The sequence below is a fragment of the Protopterus annectens genome, chromosome 11.part0 (genome assembly GCF_019279795.1).
Source record: "Protopterus annectens isolate FY-2018-M chromosome 11.part0, PAN1.0, whole genome shotgun sequence".
NCBI classification, from domain to species: Eukaryota; Metazoa; Chordata; order Ceratodontiformes; family Protopteridae; genus Protopterus; species Protopterus annectens.
Window position 1 is genome coordinate 452,656,102 of NC_056745.1, and position 16,277 is coordinate 452,672,378.

Consider the following 16,277-nt stretch of genomic DNA (forward strand, 5'->3'; position numbering starts at 1 on the left):
GCTAGACCCAGAGGTCTGCCCAATTAATCAGACCAGCACAGAAAGTTCCAGTAGCTATGCGAGCAGGGTCAAAGCCAAGATAAACAAAATGATGCGGCTAGGAGTTATTTGTCCAGCAGAAGAACCTACTGAATGGGCATTCTCCATGGCAGTAGCTCATAAGAAAAGCTCAGATGATATCAGAATATGTATTTATCCAAGAGATCTGAACAAAGCATTAAAAAGTCAACATCCAATGCACACAGTTGAAGAGGTTGCTGCCCTCATGCCAAATGTCACTGTTTTTTCTGTCTTAGATGCAAAGAGTCCATTTTAGCAAATTTTGCTTGACCAAATATCTTTACTGTTATCCTCATTTGGTACACCATTTGGAAGATACACATTTCTGAAAATGCCATTTCGAATAAATTCTGCCAGTGAAGTCCTTCAGCATGCAATGGAGCACATTTTCTTCTGCTATTATAGTAGATGATATTCTAGCAGGAGGCAATAGTGAAGCTGAACATGACAGAAATTTCAAAATAGTTGTGGAAAGAGCACGTGAAGTGAATCTTAAGCCAAATCCTCAGAAGTGAAAATTCAGGCTACAAAAAGTTAGTTATGTTGGTCACTTATTTACCAGTTCAGGTTTACAATCAGATCCTTTAAAGCAAACAGCCATTCTCAAGATGCCAGCTCTAGACAATGTCCAAGCCCTACAACATTTTCTTGGCATAGTCAACTATCTAGGCAAGTTCATCCCAAATTTAAGCTAACTTTCAGCACCACTCACAGAGCTGACATGCAAACATGTAATTTGGTCATGGTCAGAACAGCACCAAAGAGTATTTGATACCCTGAAACAGAAAATTTCTAACCCACCAACTCTCAGCTAGTACGATGTTCACAAACCAGTTACTTTTTCCTGTGATGCTTCTATGTTTGGTCTAGGTGCAGTCATTCTTCAAGAGGGTAGACCAGTAGCCTATGCACTGAGAATTCTTACCCCGACCAAGATTCAATATGGCCAGACTGACAAAGAGCTTTTGGCAACTGTGTTTGCATGTTCAAAGTTTCATGATTATATTTATGGTTGACCTATCCAGATCGAAACTGATCACCAACCACTTATTATTTTGAGAAATCCTATGCATACAGCTCCAGCTACATTGCAACACACAATGCTCAAATTGCAAATGTACAACTTCAGTCTTCTTTACACAAAAGGCAAACTTCCTTATCTTGCTGAAATTCTACAGCATAACAATGAGCAATTTGATTTTCAGGTTATGGAAGTGAGATTTTTTTCTTCCACACATCTTGATAAGCTCAAAACTCACACAGCTTCAGATCCAATTCCCCAGAAGCTCAACCACTTTGTCAGTCAAGGGTGGCCTTTAAAGCAATCTTGTTTACCAGTAGAAGTGCAACCTTATTTTCTATACAGAGATGAGATTCTGTCAGATATTGGTATCATCATGAAAGGTCCAAAAGTGATTGATCCAAAGTCCTTGCAACAAGAGTACATTTAGATCTTGCATCATGGCCACCCAGGAACTCATTCTACCAAAAGAAGGGTGAGAGGTCTAACATTCTGGCCTTCTATGTCAAGAGATATTGAGAAAGTACTTTCATCTTGTTCAGTATGTAATAGTACAAAGCCACATCAACAAAAAGAACCACTTTAGTTAAGCCAGATTCCTGTACTACCTTGGTTGACAGTAGCACAGACATGTTTGAATGGAATAGTCAACATTACTTAGTGTTAGTAGACTCTTATTCAAATTGGTTCAAGACTGACCTACTTCCCAACTTAACTTCCAGTACTGTCATTACTAAGTTGAAGCTTCATTTTTCTGTCCATGGTAGTCTGTGAAAAGTTATTTCTAACAATAGTGCATAGATTACTAGTCAGCAGTTCAAGAAATTTGCAGAAGAGTGGGACTTTGTTCATATTACGAGTAGTCCTGAATACCCTCAGTCCAACAACTTGGCTGAACATGTAGTTCAAAGTGCAAAACAGCTGTCAGACAAATTCAGATGTGGTAATACTGATGTTTTTCTCAACTTGTTAAATCTCAGAAACATTCCTAGCTATAATCATTTTGGTTCACCTGCCCAGAGACTTATGTCGAGACAAACCAGAACCACACTACTAATCAGCAGGAATTTATTGGTTCTGTGTGCTAAGAACAACAAAGCAGTAAAAGCCCAACTGTTGAAGCATCTGTCCCAGAAGTCTTACTATGATAAAACCAGCAAACTACATTTGTGTCAAGAGCTGAGATCATACATTGTGGAATCACAAGGAGTGAAATTCAGATGAAAGTGGAGGCATGTTACCAGTGTCCACACACAGGCATCTTGCCTGTAACAAAGACTATAGTTCTCAAAGTGACTTGTCCAATGTTCCTGTTCCAGAGAACATTCCATCAGCAATCCCCATTCCTGAGAAAATCCCTGAAACTACTCAAGCAGAACATTCCCCAGTGATTGTCCCTGTTGCTAAACCCAGTCTTATTATGTCACGAGATCAGGTCACATCTCGAAACCTAGTTCCAGATACACAGCAACCTGGACATGACTGTCTTTCTTTATTAGTGTCTGTATAAATTGTATGCCTATTCAAATGTCATTGTTTATATGAAAAACTTCATAAAGAGGGAGGATGTAGATCAGAGTGTGTGATATACCTTTAAGAAGCTTTCCAGTGAGTCAACACATGCATAGAAGTACTGAGCATGTGCAAGCAACAGTGCCATTTTGAGTGAGCAGCCAGACTGTGTGCATGCAAGTATGTAATCAGACAGTTAGTTAGATGGTTTGTTTTAAGTTTAATGTTCCTGCCATCCATCCTGATGCATTTGTATACAATAAACTACTTAAACATCCAAGCCTCAACATCTTCTTAATTTACATAAGAAGAGTGTCACAGTGTACATTTATAGATACTAACAAGCTTGTTAAATCCATTAGTAGTTTTTGGGTCAACAACTTTATTATGTTTTAATGTATCAGTTTCAGCATATAATAACTTCAGTTTCATTGTATTTGTATTTCTCCCGACTCCCCTTTGTCTCTATCCTCTTACATATATTTATTTTGCATTATTTTCTCTCTTTCTTTTATCATTATTATATGCAACAGCACAACAACCCATCTCACCGGCAAAGCCTGTCAGCTCCTCACAAGAAGCAGCAGCACCCAAACCACTACCAGAAACCCCCAACACATCATAGTTCCAGCCTTCCACAGTTGCCTCCAGACCACCTACCCAACCTACACCACCTGCTTCAGATAGCCATACACCTGAAGCTGGTATAGTTGTACCTACCAGTAGCAGTGTGAATGGAAGTGATGGCTTTGTCAACCATCAGCAGCTGACAGAAGAGACTGTGGGGGACATCATAGAAAGGATGTTGAGTGCCTGAATCAGCCAACTGGAGAACCTACTCCCTTGACTCAGAGTCACAGCCCTGCCCAGCACTGTCTCCATCATCTGAGCCAGTACCAGGCATTGACAGTACCTAGGGTGATGAGTAATCTTCCACTATGTCTCAGCTGTCAGAGTCAGTAACTGTGAACAATCAATCCTACCCGCCAACCTGTCCCTTATGTGTCCATACCAACCCCTGTGGGTCATTCAATCCTCCCTACAACATTGTCTTTTCTTTGTTTGTTTGAGGTCTCCTTTACCATTGTGTTCCCCCTAATGCAGTATGTTACTATACACTCTATCAATCATGTCTGTCTTCCTCTGCTGTCTAACGTAACCCTCTTACCTTCCTCAGACTTTCCCTAATTCCTTCCTCCACTTACCCTTCTCTTCACAAATATAAAATGGGTACCAGTCCCACAAAAAGTAGATTTCCCTCCTACCCACCTCCATCTTGCTCATTCCTTATTTGTTCACCTCTTCCCCTCCACTTCCTACTTCCACCAAACAAATTGGTCTAATCTTTTCAAGAAATTGACAAATACACCATACACATGCCCATATAGCCTTCTAAATCACATATTATTTTATCTTACTGTGTGCAACAGGTCACAAAGAGCACCTTTCATGTCCATGTACAACCAACAAAGAATGGCACACTACTCACTGTAAAGTAAAGATTAAGTCCAATCACTGCCATCTACTACCATAAGTGTAGCCGGCTCAACCAGCACCCTGTGCCAGTACCATGAACCAGCACCCCATGCCCTCAGCTCTACAAGTGAACAGCATAAAAATAACTTACTGTATTAATTATTACAGATCCATGCCATATTAACTTTTACAAATCCATGCCCCCCAGCTCTTCCATTGAAAAGCAAAACTAGAAAAAAATGGACATTCCTTCTAGCTAGGTAGCCAGAAGCACAACACGCCACCCCCACCCAGCCATTAAGGTCCCAATTCTGTGCCCTGCTCTCAACCTCGCTCCACTGAATTCAAGCCCAAGTGCTGTAGCGCTCACAATGTGTGGCCTAAACTGTTAACAGCTGCTTGATACACTACAGTTTGTACTCTGCCAGCAGGGAGCACTACTGCTTTCAGGTTTTAGTTAGGAAAAAAAAAAAAAAAAAAAGGAAAGAAGCCTTTTTTTTTTTTTTTTATACAGTTTAGACCACACACACACACACACACACACACACACACACACACACACACACACACACACAGACTAACAGTGCTCAGTCTTGATCACAAATGCAATACCGGTTACAGATCAGGATCAGGTGGTCACACCCTCCCAACACTTTGCACCCAAGGTAGTTGCCCCGCTCACCCCACCCTAGTCAGACTACTGTCTACTACCTAAATTTGTTTTGGCTGCCATCAAATGCACAAATGAGCTGTATCATTGTGTAACAGCCACATTTGAAATAGGTTAAAGCTTAAGTATGCCTTTAGTCTGACTGCTTCAATGATTCAACTTGTTAAGAAATTATTTGTATAGTATCAGTGCATAGAGTGAAGGGTTCAAATTCTCTCACAGTTATAGGATTTTTTTAAACTTATTTGACTCCATTCTGTTAATGCGCAACATTCTTCAGCATGACTGCTTCTGTGGCTCAGCTTGTTAAGTGAATGAAGACTTCAAAACAAAGAGGGCCAGGTGTTCAATATTCCATAGGTCTGTATTTATTTATTTTACTTTTCTACTTCCATCCTGTAAATGTGTAACAATCTGCTACATGCTTCACTGACATCTTCAGTATGAATGCTTCTGTGGCTCACCTTGTAAATGCAATACTAGGTAGGGTATCAATGAAGAGGGCTATGGGTTCAAATCCACTGAGGCCTGTATTTTTTTCTGCTTCCTTTCTGTGAATATGTATAAAAATCACCTGCTATGTGTGCCACTGAAACCCTCTTACCTTGTTACGGAAGTGCTGGGTGGAGTATAACTGAAAAGGGTTGATGATTCAATTTCCTTCAGGGCTGAACAGGTGTTTTTTTTTTCTTCTTCTTCATCCTTCCTCCTTTTCTTTATGACATTATAGTGCAGGTATACTGATTAAACTCTGTCAGGTCTAGTGTAGTTTGGTAAATCATTTTACTTTTCTGTATCCCACCTATCCTGTGTTTCACTTTTTCTAAGTTCTCATACTTTAGACCGATATCGGTCTCATTCCCCCTCTGAATTGTCTTCTGTACACTTGATTTGTCTATCAACTCCTTTTGCAGTCTTCTGTCAGTTTCTTTGACCCTGCCACCACCTTTATCTTCCATCCTTAGCCACACTTCCACTTCTTCCAGAAGATATTTTTCTGAACATCTATAACCTTGAGTTACAATAATAGATCAGCACGTCAGCATTACCATCTTTGTGAATGGTTTCTCAAGGACTATCTTAGAGGGTTGTGCTCTATCTCTATTTACAATAGCTGGTTGTACTTTACAGTGGCAGCAAGTTGGTCTAAAATGCTCATCCCATGGGTCCATACTGTAGACCTGATGAGCAACTCCTCATCCCATCTATCAGCCTGGCCACATGCATTATTAATCAGCTTACAGGCTTGTCTTACACACATTGTAGACAGTGTTGGATTGACTATAATTGTGGAAGCAACGTTTCTAAATCCCTGGGTTTATGTGCATTTAGCAAACGATTGGTATCACCCTTTTTTAGTTCTTGTATGTTATAATTTTATCACACAGTGGCTTTTAGCAGCTTTTCTTCTCAGGAATACACTGAAAAGGAGCAAATTTGGACACTTCCCAATAAGTGAAATGTATAAATACATAAACTGTCTTTCGGCTTTTCCCAGTTAGGGGTCGCCACAGCGGAACTCCAGTCCACTAATGATTGGCAGTGAATTTTTACGGTGTCGAGTTGCCAGCCCGGTGCCCAGCCTTCAAGGAAGGCACACCCACTCAAGCATGCACCTACCTGCATGTCTTTTAAAGTGAATTCGACCATGGAGAGGACATGCAGACTCTGCACAGAAGGCATTCCAGCCAAGAATCAAACCGGAGAGCCTCTTGCTGTGAGATGACAAACACTAACCACTGCACCACCATGGGACAATGACACAGCTTAATGCCATTACATTTTACTTTTCGTTTTCGCAGTTGCTGTTCACAATATTTAATGGATATTGTGCTATGTTATGAAAGAATAAAGCCCACCCGAAATAAAATGCTGTCAGACAATTAATAACCGATATTGAGAATGTACAGGACACAGACAAGAGAACGTACAGTCCCTGGACACCAGTAAAACTCTGCAAAGTAAGTGGGACCATACTGACAGTTTTTATTGTTTAATTTGTCCATTGCTAGTAGTATTCTAAGTATGTCATTTTCATGTTAGATCATTCCAAAGCAATATTACCCCTATCAGAATGAAAATTTTATTTCTTAAGACTGTACTTACCTACTGAAAGCATAGTTTCATAATTTTGTACCATCACCTCTCTGTGAAGCTCCCTCTGTTGTTCACTTAATGTCATCCATTCCTCATTAGAGAAAGTGACAGCAACCTCCTCAAAGGATTCAGGTACCTATAAAGACATACAATGCATGTAATCCATGTTTTTTTTGCCAAGCACACCAAGAAATCAGACACATTTTCAGCAAAAGGAAACAAATAAGACTGATGAACAACTTAATCATCAGCCAAGCATAAAATCAGTTCCTCCTTTCATCAGGATCAACAGGGACTTCATCAAGGTCAGTGTACCGAAGGGTGAAATAAAGATAAGATAAAAACTACACACCCTCAACAGCACTACAATGACAGGACAAGTGTTTTGTTTTTTTTTTTTTGCAGGATACAGAGTCTAAGAGATTTTAACTGTATACAAAAAGGGCAGTTAACTTGTACAACAAAACTAAAGGGATAAAGTCTTCATAGGACTGGACTTTTGAAAATACTCTTACTTCTGTAACAAACTCATCTTACCATTCCAGGGAGAAACAGGATGTTACTTTACAATAAAGGACTATTGTCCTGGCAAGGCAGAATCTCTAAAACCTTTATTCTGCTGAACCTTCTTAATACTGCAAAAGAAAAGTCACTTGACTGGTCCCAAGACATTCTTCTGTAAAGTCAAATACTAATGCAGGAAATGATAAGTATATGTATATGCAAATGTAAATGTATACCTTCAGGGTGCCAGCATCCATGAGGAATCACACCCTTTGACTAACAACTTATCAACTTAGGTCAAACAAAACAAGAAGCAGCAGAATTACGCAATATTAGCCCAAAAAAAAAAAAAAAAATACTCTATATGCTCTTCCAAGGTCTGTGCCCAGGATTAAAAAAAACAATGGCTAAGGTCATACGTAAAGTATGTTTGCCAGGTGCAGCTTGTGACAACCAATATCACCAAAGGACTGATGAATCAGTAACACTGGATTATGCACAGAATACTTTGCCTCTCACTCAGAGATGCCCAGACAGATGCACAAGAGATTATCAAGTGTTCACTTTCACTCAAATGCCCAATTCTAGGATGGCAAAAGGCCTTTGAAAATGGAATGTACATCAGTACTGCAATTTGTGATATTACAAAGTTATATAGTAGATATTCTCAGCCTCATATTACTACAGCTGATGGGATACTGGGAAACCTTTGATTATATAATCCAGTTTTATAATTATGTTACAGTTGAACCTGAGAGCATTAGATTGGTGGCAGTAGGATCATAACTGAGGAAACTGACAGGTATATAGCTGAAAGGTAGGGTGCACTGAGCTGCAGTGAAAGGGGCAAGGTCAGAAAGAAAGAAAATGACTAGTGGAGCACTACATGAGTCAATTCTAACTCCAGTACTCTTTAGTGTTTTTTGTTTTTCAGACAAATATCGGGGAACAGAGAAGAGGAGCACAGCCTCCTCATGATGAAACAAGGTTAGTTCCAGTAATGGAGGATGGGAGGGGGGTCAGGAGGAGTCTGAAGAAAGATTTGTAAAACTAGTAAAACTAAACTAGTACAGTACAGTGCTTCATCTTCTATGAGTAGTGTGAGCAGATGGGAACACAGAATGAATGGCTAGTGGCATGCAGTGCAACAATTAATCAGGAATTAATGAAATGGAAACACTTTAAAACATAGTTCCTACAACAAGCAGTGCATGAGATTAAAATCAATTGCCCTCTGTCTTCTTGGCCTGAAAACTACCTCTGGCATAATATCCATTCATAAAGTTTATACTCTTGTTATCCTGCAATGCAACATATCTGTCCCATTAGCAGAAGTAGACAGAATTACCATCTTCAACTAAGTCAAAATTCTGAGGACAAAGAAAGACTGGTAGGTCTATGTGGTTTGCATTTTTTTACCGAGTGAAAGCATTATGGCTCATTTTTAACCAACAACTTACCTTTCCCACTCAGAACTGCCTTGTGTATCTCCCATGCAGTCTTAAAATTCCCTTGGTGATGTTCAAACCACAATCTCTTCTTAAACTCTGCTTCATGTATCCATCACACTTCACTGAAATTTTCCACACTCTGCCTATAAATGTAGCCCTCTTGAGCGCATACAGCACTTTGTCATTAAAAAAAAAAAAAAGACAGCACCCTCTTGCACTCTGCAGACTCCTTGAGGTACTTTTATCACATCTCTGTACCTCCTTTCTATGAGGATATACATATTAGATTATTTTCTGCGTGGTTTCTCGCATAGACACTTTACTGTTTTTGGGAGCCTCCAATGTATCACTTCACTTCTAGCCTATCCAAATCTCTCCACTGAAACCGTTAGACTGACTGCTTCTAGGAGCCCATTGGGAGTAGGGAGGCTTCTGAACTACATACAGTAATCCAAATAAGGCCTAACCAACTGTCTGCACAGGACATATTTGTCTGTTCTCCTGCTACAGGCCTTTCTCAATACTGCATTCCAAAGAAAAAACTTAAAAATCTTAAATAACAATAGAAGGCTGTAGGTAATAGAAGGATGATATAGTATTAGGGTTGCTGAACTCAGGGAAGTAACTGTATTCCAACAGGTATCAATACAACAGACTGGCAGTCAAGACATCACACCTCACTATACCAGGTGTAATGCAGTAACATGGACAAGAAGTGCAAATAAGCAAGACTTGAAGGTCCGCCCTCTACAACTGAAATATGAAAGGCAAACATGCATTACAGAAAAAAGCAAAAGGTAACACTGCACCTTTTCGCATTAAGTAGCTTTTAAAGACCTGTAGCAGTCACATAATTAACCCTTTTAAGTAAATGCTAGAATAGTATGCAGCAAAGTCTATTAATACAGAGCGGTGTGCTTGCAGGAAGAACTTAAGACTACATTTATTACTGCAAAATGTACTTGCAGAAGCAGCTTAGTCAAACCAAAAAGAAATTATGCCCTCCTTAATATATTTGTACCGTACAAGCCATGACAAGAAAAAAATCAAAAACAGAAAGAAAAGCAGGTCAAAACATGTCATACGAAAATATTTAAAATCTGAAGACTGGGAAAGCAGGCTTACATCCAAAAGTCTAACACAATGTCAATGTACCTTCGATTCAAAAACTATAACAGCAGACTCACTAAGGGAAAAGAGGAGACTAGGATTCAGCCTCTACACAGCCCAAGAATACAGTATGACCCCAAATCATTGTTGCCACATTTAAAATAACACAGGCAAAAAAGAAACCTCTCTAGCTGCTGTGCAGACAATCACAACAGGGCGGAAGCAAAGATCTGGGAGAATTAACTAAGCCTGCACATGTAAATACTTCCACAGATCTCACTTCAGTAAGATGGGAATAATGCTAAATTAACTGCCCTCTGCTAATCACATCTGCAGGCATTAGCTTCTTACCTCCAACTTCATAACCCTCTGCTTCAGTCTTCACACGTGTGTCTCACAGAGTACAACCACATTATCTGGAAGTATGATCAGGCATAATTCTTAAGCATCTTCAGTTCTTCAGACATTGCAAGTAAACACTGCTCAAAGACAAAAGATAAATCCCTCCCTAGCTCCCTTTGTGATGCTTGTCTCTCTGCCCTGTAGCATCAAGCTGTTCCCTGGAATTGCATTTCACTTCCTGTCCACCTCTGGAATGTGTCCCTTTGGTTCAGTCTATCTCCTTAATATTAAACAAGAGCTGCAGCGAAGGAGGGACTTGGGAAAGACAATACTAAACCTGGCAATGTTTTAAAGACATAGGCCTGCTGTGTACACCCTTGGCAAGTGAAGCTGCTTATTTCACTTCAAGGATGATTCCAACTATACCCCTTTTCAGTCTGTCACCACCCATTAGTTTAAAAGATGGTTAAGCAGTGTAAGAAAGTTTTATAAACAGCATGCCAAACAGTAGAGAACTTAAATGGTATTTCAGTTAATTTAATGCTTAAATTACTGCTGCAGCATTGCTGGGCAAGTCACTGCTTTTCAGCTGTAATAAACATTTTTCATAACTCCAAGGTGTAAATCAGTGTTGCCCATTCAAACTATAAAGCATGCATATATTCTCTGTCTTTGTTATTATACCCAGTTATAAAATGAAGGCAGTGATGGCCCCTTGTTCTAACCTTATAATGGAAAAGTATTCTGATTTGTCATGTTTTATGAACTTCTGTCACACAGCCCATTGTCAGATTGAATGAAGTATAAAACATGCGATCCTCACGCCAAACAAATACTCAATATATGCTGTCACAAACATCAGTGAGGATCAGCAGCACATGGTGGGCTGCTTCACAGCTTGTTTTCCCATCTCTGATATATATATATATATATATATATATATATATATATATATATATATATATATATATATATATATATATATATATATATATATATATACACGTATATATCTATATACATTGACACAAAATAATAATACAAAAAATACTGACACTGGACCCCACATTCTCTGAGAAATATCTTCAGAGAATGCAACAATAAAACAATGTCTTTTACAGGGGGGCAAGACCCCTGCACCTCCTGTGAAATTAATATTCTAACTCTAAGATCACACAATATTAGAGACAGGGAAAATTCCCCAAACCTGTTAATGTGGTGATCTCGCACACTTGTCAACCATCCATTCACAGTTGTCCCAAGTAAAGTTACTAAAGAGATGTGACTTTAATGACAGTCAACTTAAATACTGATTCCCATATAAATATATATATATACTTGTGCACCTGTAGTTTGGTTCATAGGTTGGTACTAGGTTCAAAGGTTGGTACTAGGCTATCGGCCCTAGGGCCTATACAAGCCTAGCCATAACAATTCCCTGGATATTTCTTCCCACAATATTTACTTCCCCAGACCCCTGTCTAGCAGGGTGACTGACATGATCCCCGGGGTGAATTTCCTATCTCCCATCCAATCATCAAGGTTCCTTTTGAAGAGTGCCAAGGAGGCATTCTGCTTGACATGTATGGGCAGTCTATTCCAGAGTAAGGGGTGTCTCTGGAACAGGAACTTGTCCCTCCAGCATGTTTTGTTCATTGTGATGACAAGGTTTAGATCCCTGGAGCGTGTGACTCTGAGGGATTGGGATTTCTTTAAGTGGAGCATGTCCAACAGCTCAGGGTTTGACATGGCCTTGTATGTTAAGTAGAGATCACCTCTGAGTAAAAGATATGCCACATAGTATAGCTGGAGTTTTTTTAGACGGTCAGTATAGGGCATATGCTTTAGGCCTGTGATTCTTTTAGTGAGGTATTTCTGTGGCCTTTCCAGCTGTTGCAGATGTCTTGTGAGGTACATACCAAACTGGGCATTGTACTCTATAATGGGTCTAATGAGGGATGAGTACAGTTGGACAATGACCTCCTTTTTTCTGGATGAAAAGCCCTTAGTGATGAGGTGTGCCACATAGAAGTATTTCATGACTGTTGTGGCGTTTTTGTGTTTGCATAGTTTAACACTTGTTCTCCCTTGGTTGAAGTTAGTGGATATGAATGATGGTGCTTATAGAGAAGATCAACTAAGAAAAGCACTCATTTTGCTATTTAAGTATGAAATCAAATAAACCAGAAGGCAGATACTCTGCAACAGAAAGGGAAGCCTAGCAATAAAATGGGTCCTGGGTTTCCTTCGCTACTATCTATTAGGCAGGTAGTTCACACTGGTTAAACAGTATGTACCCCTCAGTTGCTTCAAAACCAGAAGCAAGACAAGGTAAAACTTTGCCTGAGGGCCCTTGCCTTGCAGCTATTTTGCTTCTGCATTTATCACCATCACATCATCATAATGGAAACATCTGTTTAGCTCTCATAAAACCCTTCTTTGGGCTTGTACTAGTAGCTTGCAAGCTGGAGGAGGTCAGATACATGTCGAGCAATTGATCAACAGCACTATTATCAAGTGCTGAATGATCAAAAACAAACCAGTGAAACAACTTTCACCAAATCTCGGAGGTAACTTTTTTGGGGGGGCAAGCACCTCTGCACCCCCTATATGGGGGTCACACACACACACACACACACACACACACACACACACACACACACACACACACACACACACACACACACACACACACAAACTTAAATATACCTACTCTGAACTTGCACTACAGTGGAGAAAAAAGAAAACTCCACTGTTAGCAAAAGTTGTTTTGCTATTTTTCCTTCAGTCATTCATCACTCGATAATAATGCTGTTGATTGAATGACAGGCATCCAAGGAGGTCATCTGTAATATAACATGATGACTTCATCAGGATCTGCCTAGTGGATGATATTAGTGGGCAGAGGCAAGACCATTAGGTGCAGTAAGAAATAAAAGTTATATGGAGTATCTATGGAATAAATCATTTTTCAAAACTGGGTAGCATATAGAAACAAAGATGGGAGGTTGTCCCCTTAAGGGAATTACCTGTCAAGCAATTGATTAGAAATAGCCTGGAGTGGGTATTTATAAAAGGCAAATTAACTGGGAGCAAGACAAAATTCAGTGACTGAGGATCCATAGGATTCTGGAGGAATTTGATTTGTGAAGTAAAACACTCCAAGGCCAGGATGGTCACCTCAGAGGTTGGGAGTATTTTTCTGAATTACAAAACTACCAACATAACTCCAGTCCTGGTAGGTGGAATCCAAAACCACATTTTTCTCCAAGGAACACTAAGCCAGAGATGCTGGTCTGCCTGGCTATTAAGGTATTTTTCTGACAGATTACTAGTTTATGCTAGAGAGTTTTTTTGGTTTACCAAAGACATTTATGTGCTGGAAACATTTTATTTGCTTGAGTCTGCAGCAGTATACTGCAACACTGAAGTGTTACATTGTGGCAGTATACTGCAACACTGAAGTGTTACACTGTGGCAGTATACTGCAACACTGAAGTGTTACATTGTGGCAGTATACTGCGACACTTAAGTGTTGCTTTGTGTGCTGAGACTTCTCTTAATGCACAATAAGACACTGCTGATTAGGATTGTTCACTTGTGCAACCTGACTTTTAGTTATTGCTCAAAAAGTCACGGAACTATTATTGTCCTTCAAGAGGAGGTCTTGTGAAAGAGAAAGATTTTGAGTAGTTTTCCTTAAACCAGTTTTGTAACTGTTAACACTTGGCAGCAGAATGTCTGGTGAGGGAGAGGCTTTCAGTTGTTTTTATTACCATGACTTTACAACTGTTGCTACTTCATCAATCTATCCATCCACAACCCCTTTTCCCATTTTTACACATGGATTCAGGGGTGTTACTTCAACAGTGGTGATCATCTAGAGCCAAGGGTAACACTGCCAAGTAGCTAGCCCTGCCATGGCTGTTCTTCTATACAAAACACTCATATGTGTACTCACACCTGTAGCCAATTTGGAGTGTTCATGACATAAAATCTAAACTGTCTGTGGACATCTGTATTGTAAAAGATGTATTCATCTTGCCTACAGCATTCAGGAAAACTGCATATTAATGGATCTATTCAACTGTGACACTAGGAGAACTTTTAGTCATAAGGAAGGACTTAATTCTAACTGTCACCCTTTTCTTATTATAGAATAAGAATGTTGGTTTCATAGAAACAGACTGAAACTCAAATTTTCTCTTTGCTGAAGTATTAAGAAAAGGGTCCTCCAACACAATTAACCATGTCTGCGAATGCTGCAGATTCAAGGACAAAAATGAAAACTAAAGCATGAAGTAAATGCCCTATGAAGAGACAGTTTCTCTAGCCAGAAGCATGAGATGGAACGTACCTCATACACACATTCCTAAAAGTCAGAGGAGAAGATTTTAGACCCGAAGTAGAGTTTGAAATAGCCACTAAATGAACCTTGATGTAGAAGTGACTGAAACAGAGTAAAAAATCTCTGAAAAGTAAGAGCAGTAAGAGCAGTGAAAGGGTCCATGCATTTGCTAATTTCCCAGGCAGAAAATCAGGTCCATTTGCAAAGTATATTTTCTAGGAGGAAATCATGGACACTACTCTTTGACAGACATTCAAGACATTCAAATCTGTGGCAGTGACTAGAATTGAAGAACAATGACCATCATCCTTAATGAGTGACAGTCTGGAAGCAGTTTACCTAAAGAGTGAAACAGCAACATCTTGAAGAGATATAGTTAATAGGGTTTCCAAAGAAGAAAGAGCTGCAAAAGAGAGAACTAGGTTTATCTAGGTCACAATGGAGATATTACAGTCAACTTGGTTCAGAGTATCTTGGCTTTATTGATGAATCTCATCATCAGAGAAAATGAGGGGAAAGAATAAAGGAGACCCTTTGGCCACTGGTGGGTTAGTACAACTGTGGCCTGATCTCCTGAGGAAGGAAATGGGGAAAAGAAAATGGGATACTTGGAGATGGTTGGAGAGCCAAAGGAATTACACACAGGAGTGTCCCTTAGATGAAAGATTCTGTTTGCAACCACCTCATTCAGAGACCATTCGTGAAATATAAAAGTCAATAGCTAAATCTGTTTCAAGGGAACTGGTCTCTCCTGAAATGTGTGTCACCACTAATAATTACTGCTTATTAAATACTTATTGCCACATTCTGACTGTCTCTCAACACAATGGGAATGAATATGTTTCCCACCTACTTTTTGATGAACCAGAATAAAGCTATGTTGTTTGAATAGGCAGAGAGAAGTCCCTTTAAGAGTGAGTCTTGAAAGACCAAAGGGGACAGAAGAGCTGCCCTCATTTTTAAGATATTTACAGGTAAATGAGAGTCAGGTACTATATATTGTCTGTACATTGTAATGTCCTCCAATCCTAGGTCTATGAATCCATTGTAACTGTTCATAGGTTCATAGGTAGGTACTAGGCTATCAGCCCAAGGGCCTAGGTAAGCCTAGCCAACAAGGTTCCCTGGCTTACGACACCCAAGAAAGTTATTTTCATGTGCCCCTGTCGAGCATAGCCACAGAAGTGATCCCTGGGGTGTATTTCCTATTTCCCATCCACTTATCAAGATTTTTCTTGAAGAGTGCTAATGAGGAACTTTGCTTGACATAGATGGGTAGCTTGTTCCAGGGTATGGCAAGTCTCTGGGACAGGAATTTATCCCTCCAGCATGTCCTGTTTATTTTGGTGACAAGGTTTAGGTCCCTAGAGTGTGTAGCTCGGAGGGATTGGGATTTCTTTAGGTGTAGCACATCCAACAGCTCTGGGTATGACATAGCTTTATTATGTTAGGCAGAGATCACCTTGAAGTAGGGAATATGCTATGGAGTAAAGCTGGAGTTTTATGAGACGGTCAGTGTAGGCCATCTGTTTGAGGCCAGTAATCCTCTTTGTGAGGTACTTCTGTGGCCTTTCCAACTGCTGCAGATGTCTTGTGAGGTACATTCCAAAAGGGGCATTGTACTCTATAATGGGTCTAATGAGTGTCGAGTAGAGGGAAACAATGACCTATTTTTTCCTAGATGAA

General features: G+C 39.8%; 1 protein-coding gene across 1 annotated transcript in view; it reads right to left on the reverse strand.

The window, feature by feature from the left end:
* LOC122814953 (lens epithelium-derived growth factor-like) overlaps window positions 1-10,478 on the reverse strand; it is a 668,706-nt gene extending 658,228 nt beyond the window's left edge. Inside the window, exons 1-2 of the mRNA XM_044087212.1 lie at window positions 10,253-10,478; window positions 6,846-6,972 (exon numbers count right to left, since the gene is read on the reverse strand). Of these exons, the coding sequence (XP_043943147.1) occupies window positions 6,846-6,972; window positions 10,253-10,264 (139 nt within the window). The 5' untranslated portion in view covers window positions 10,265-10,478. The remainder of the gene's footprint in view (window positions 1-6,845; window positions 6,973-10,252) is intronic.
* Between the last annotated feature and the right edge of the window lie 5,799 nt (window positions 10,479-16,277).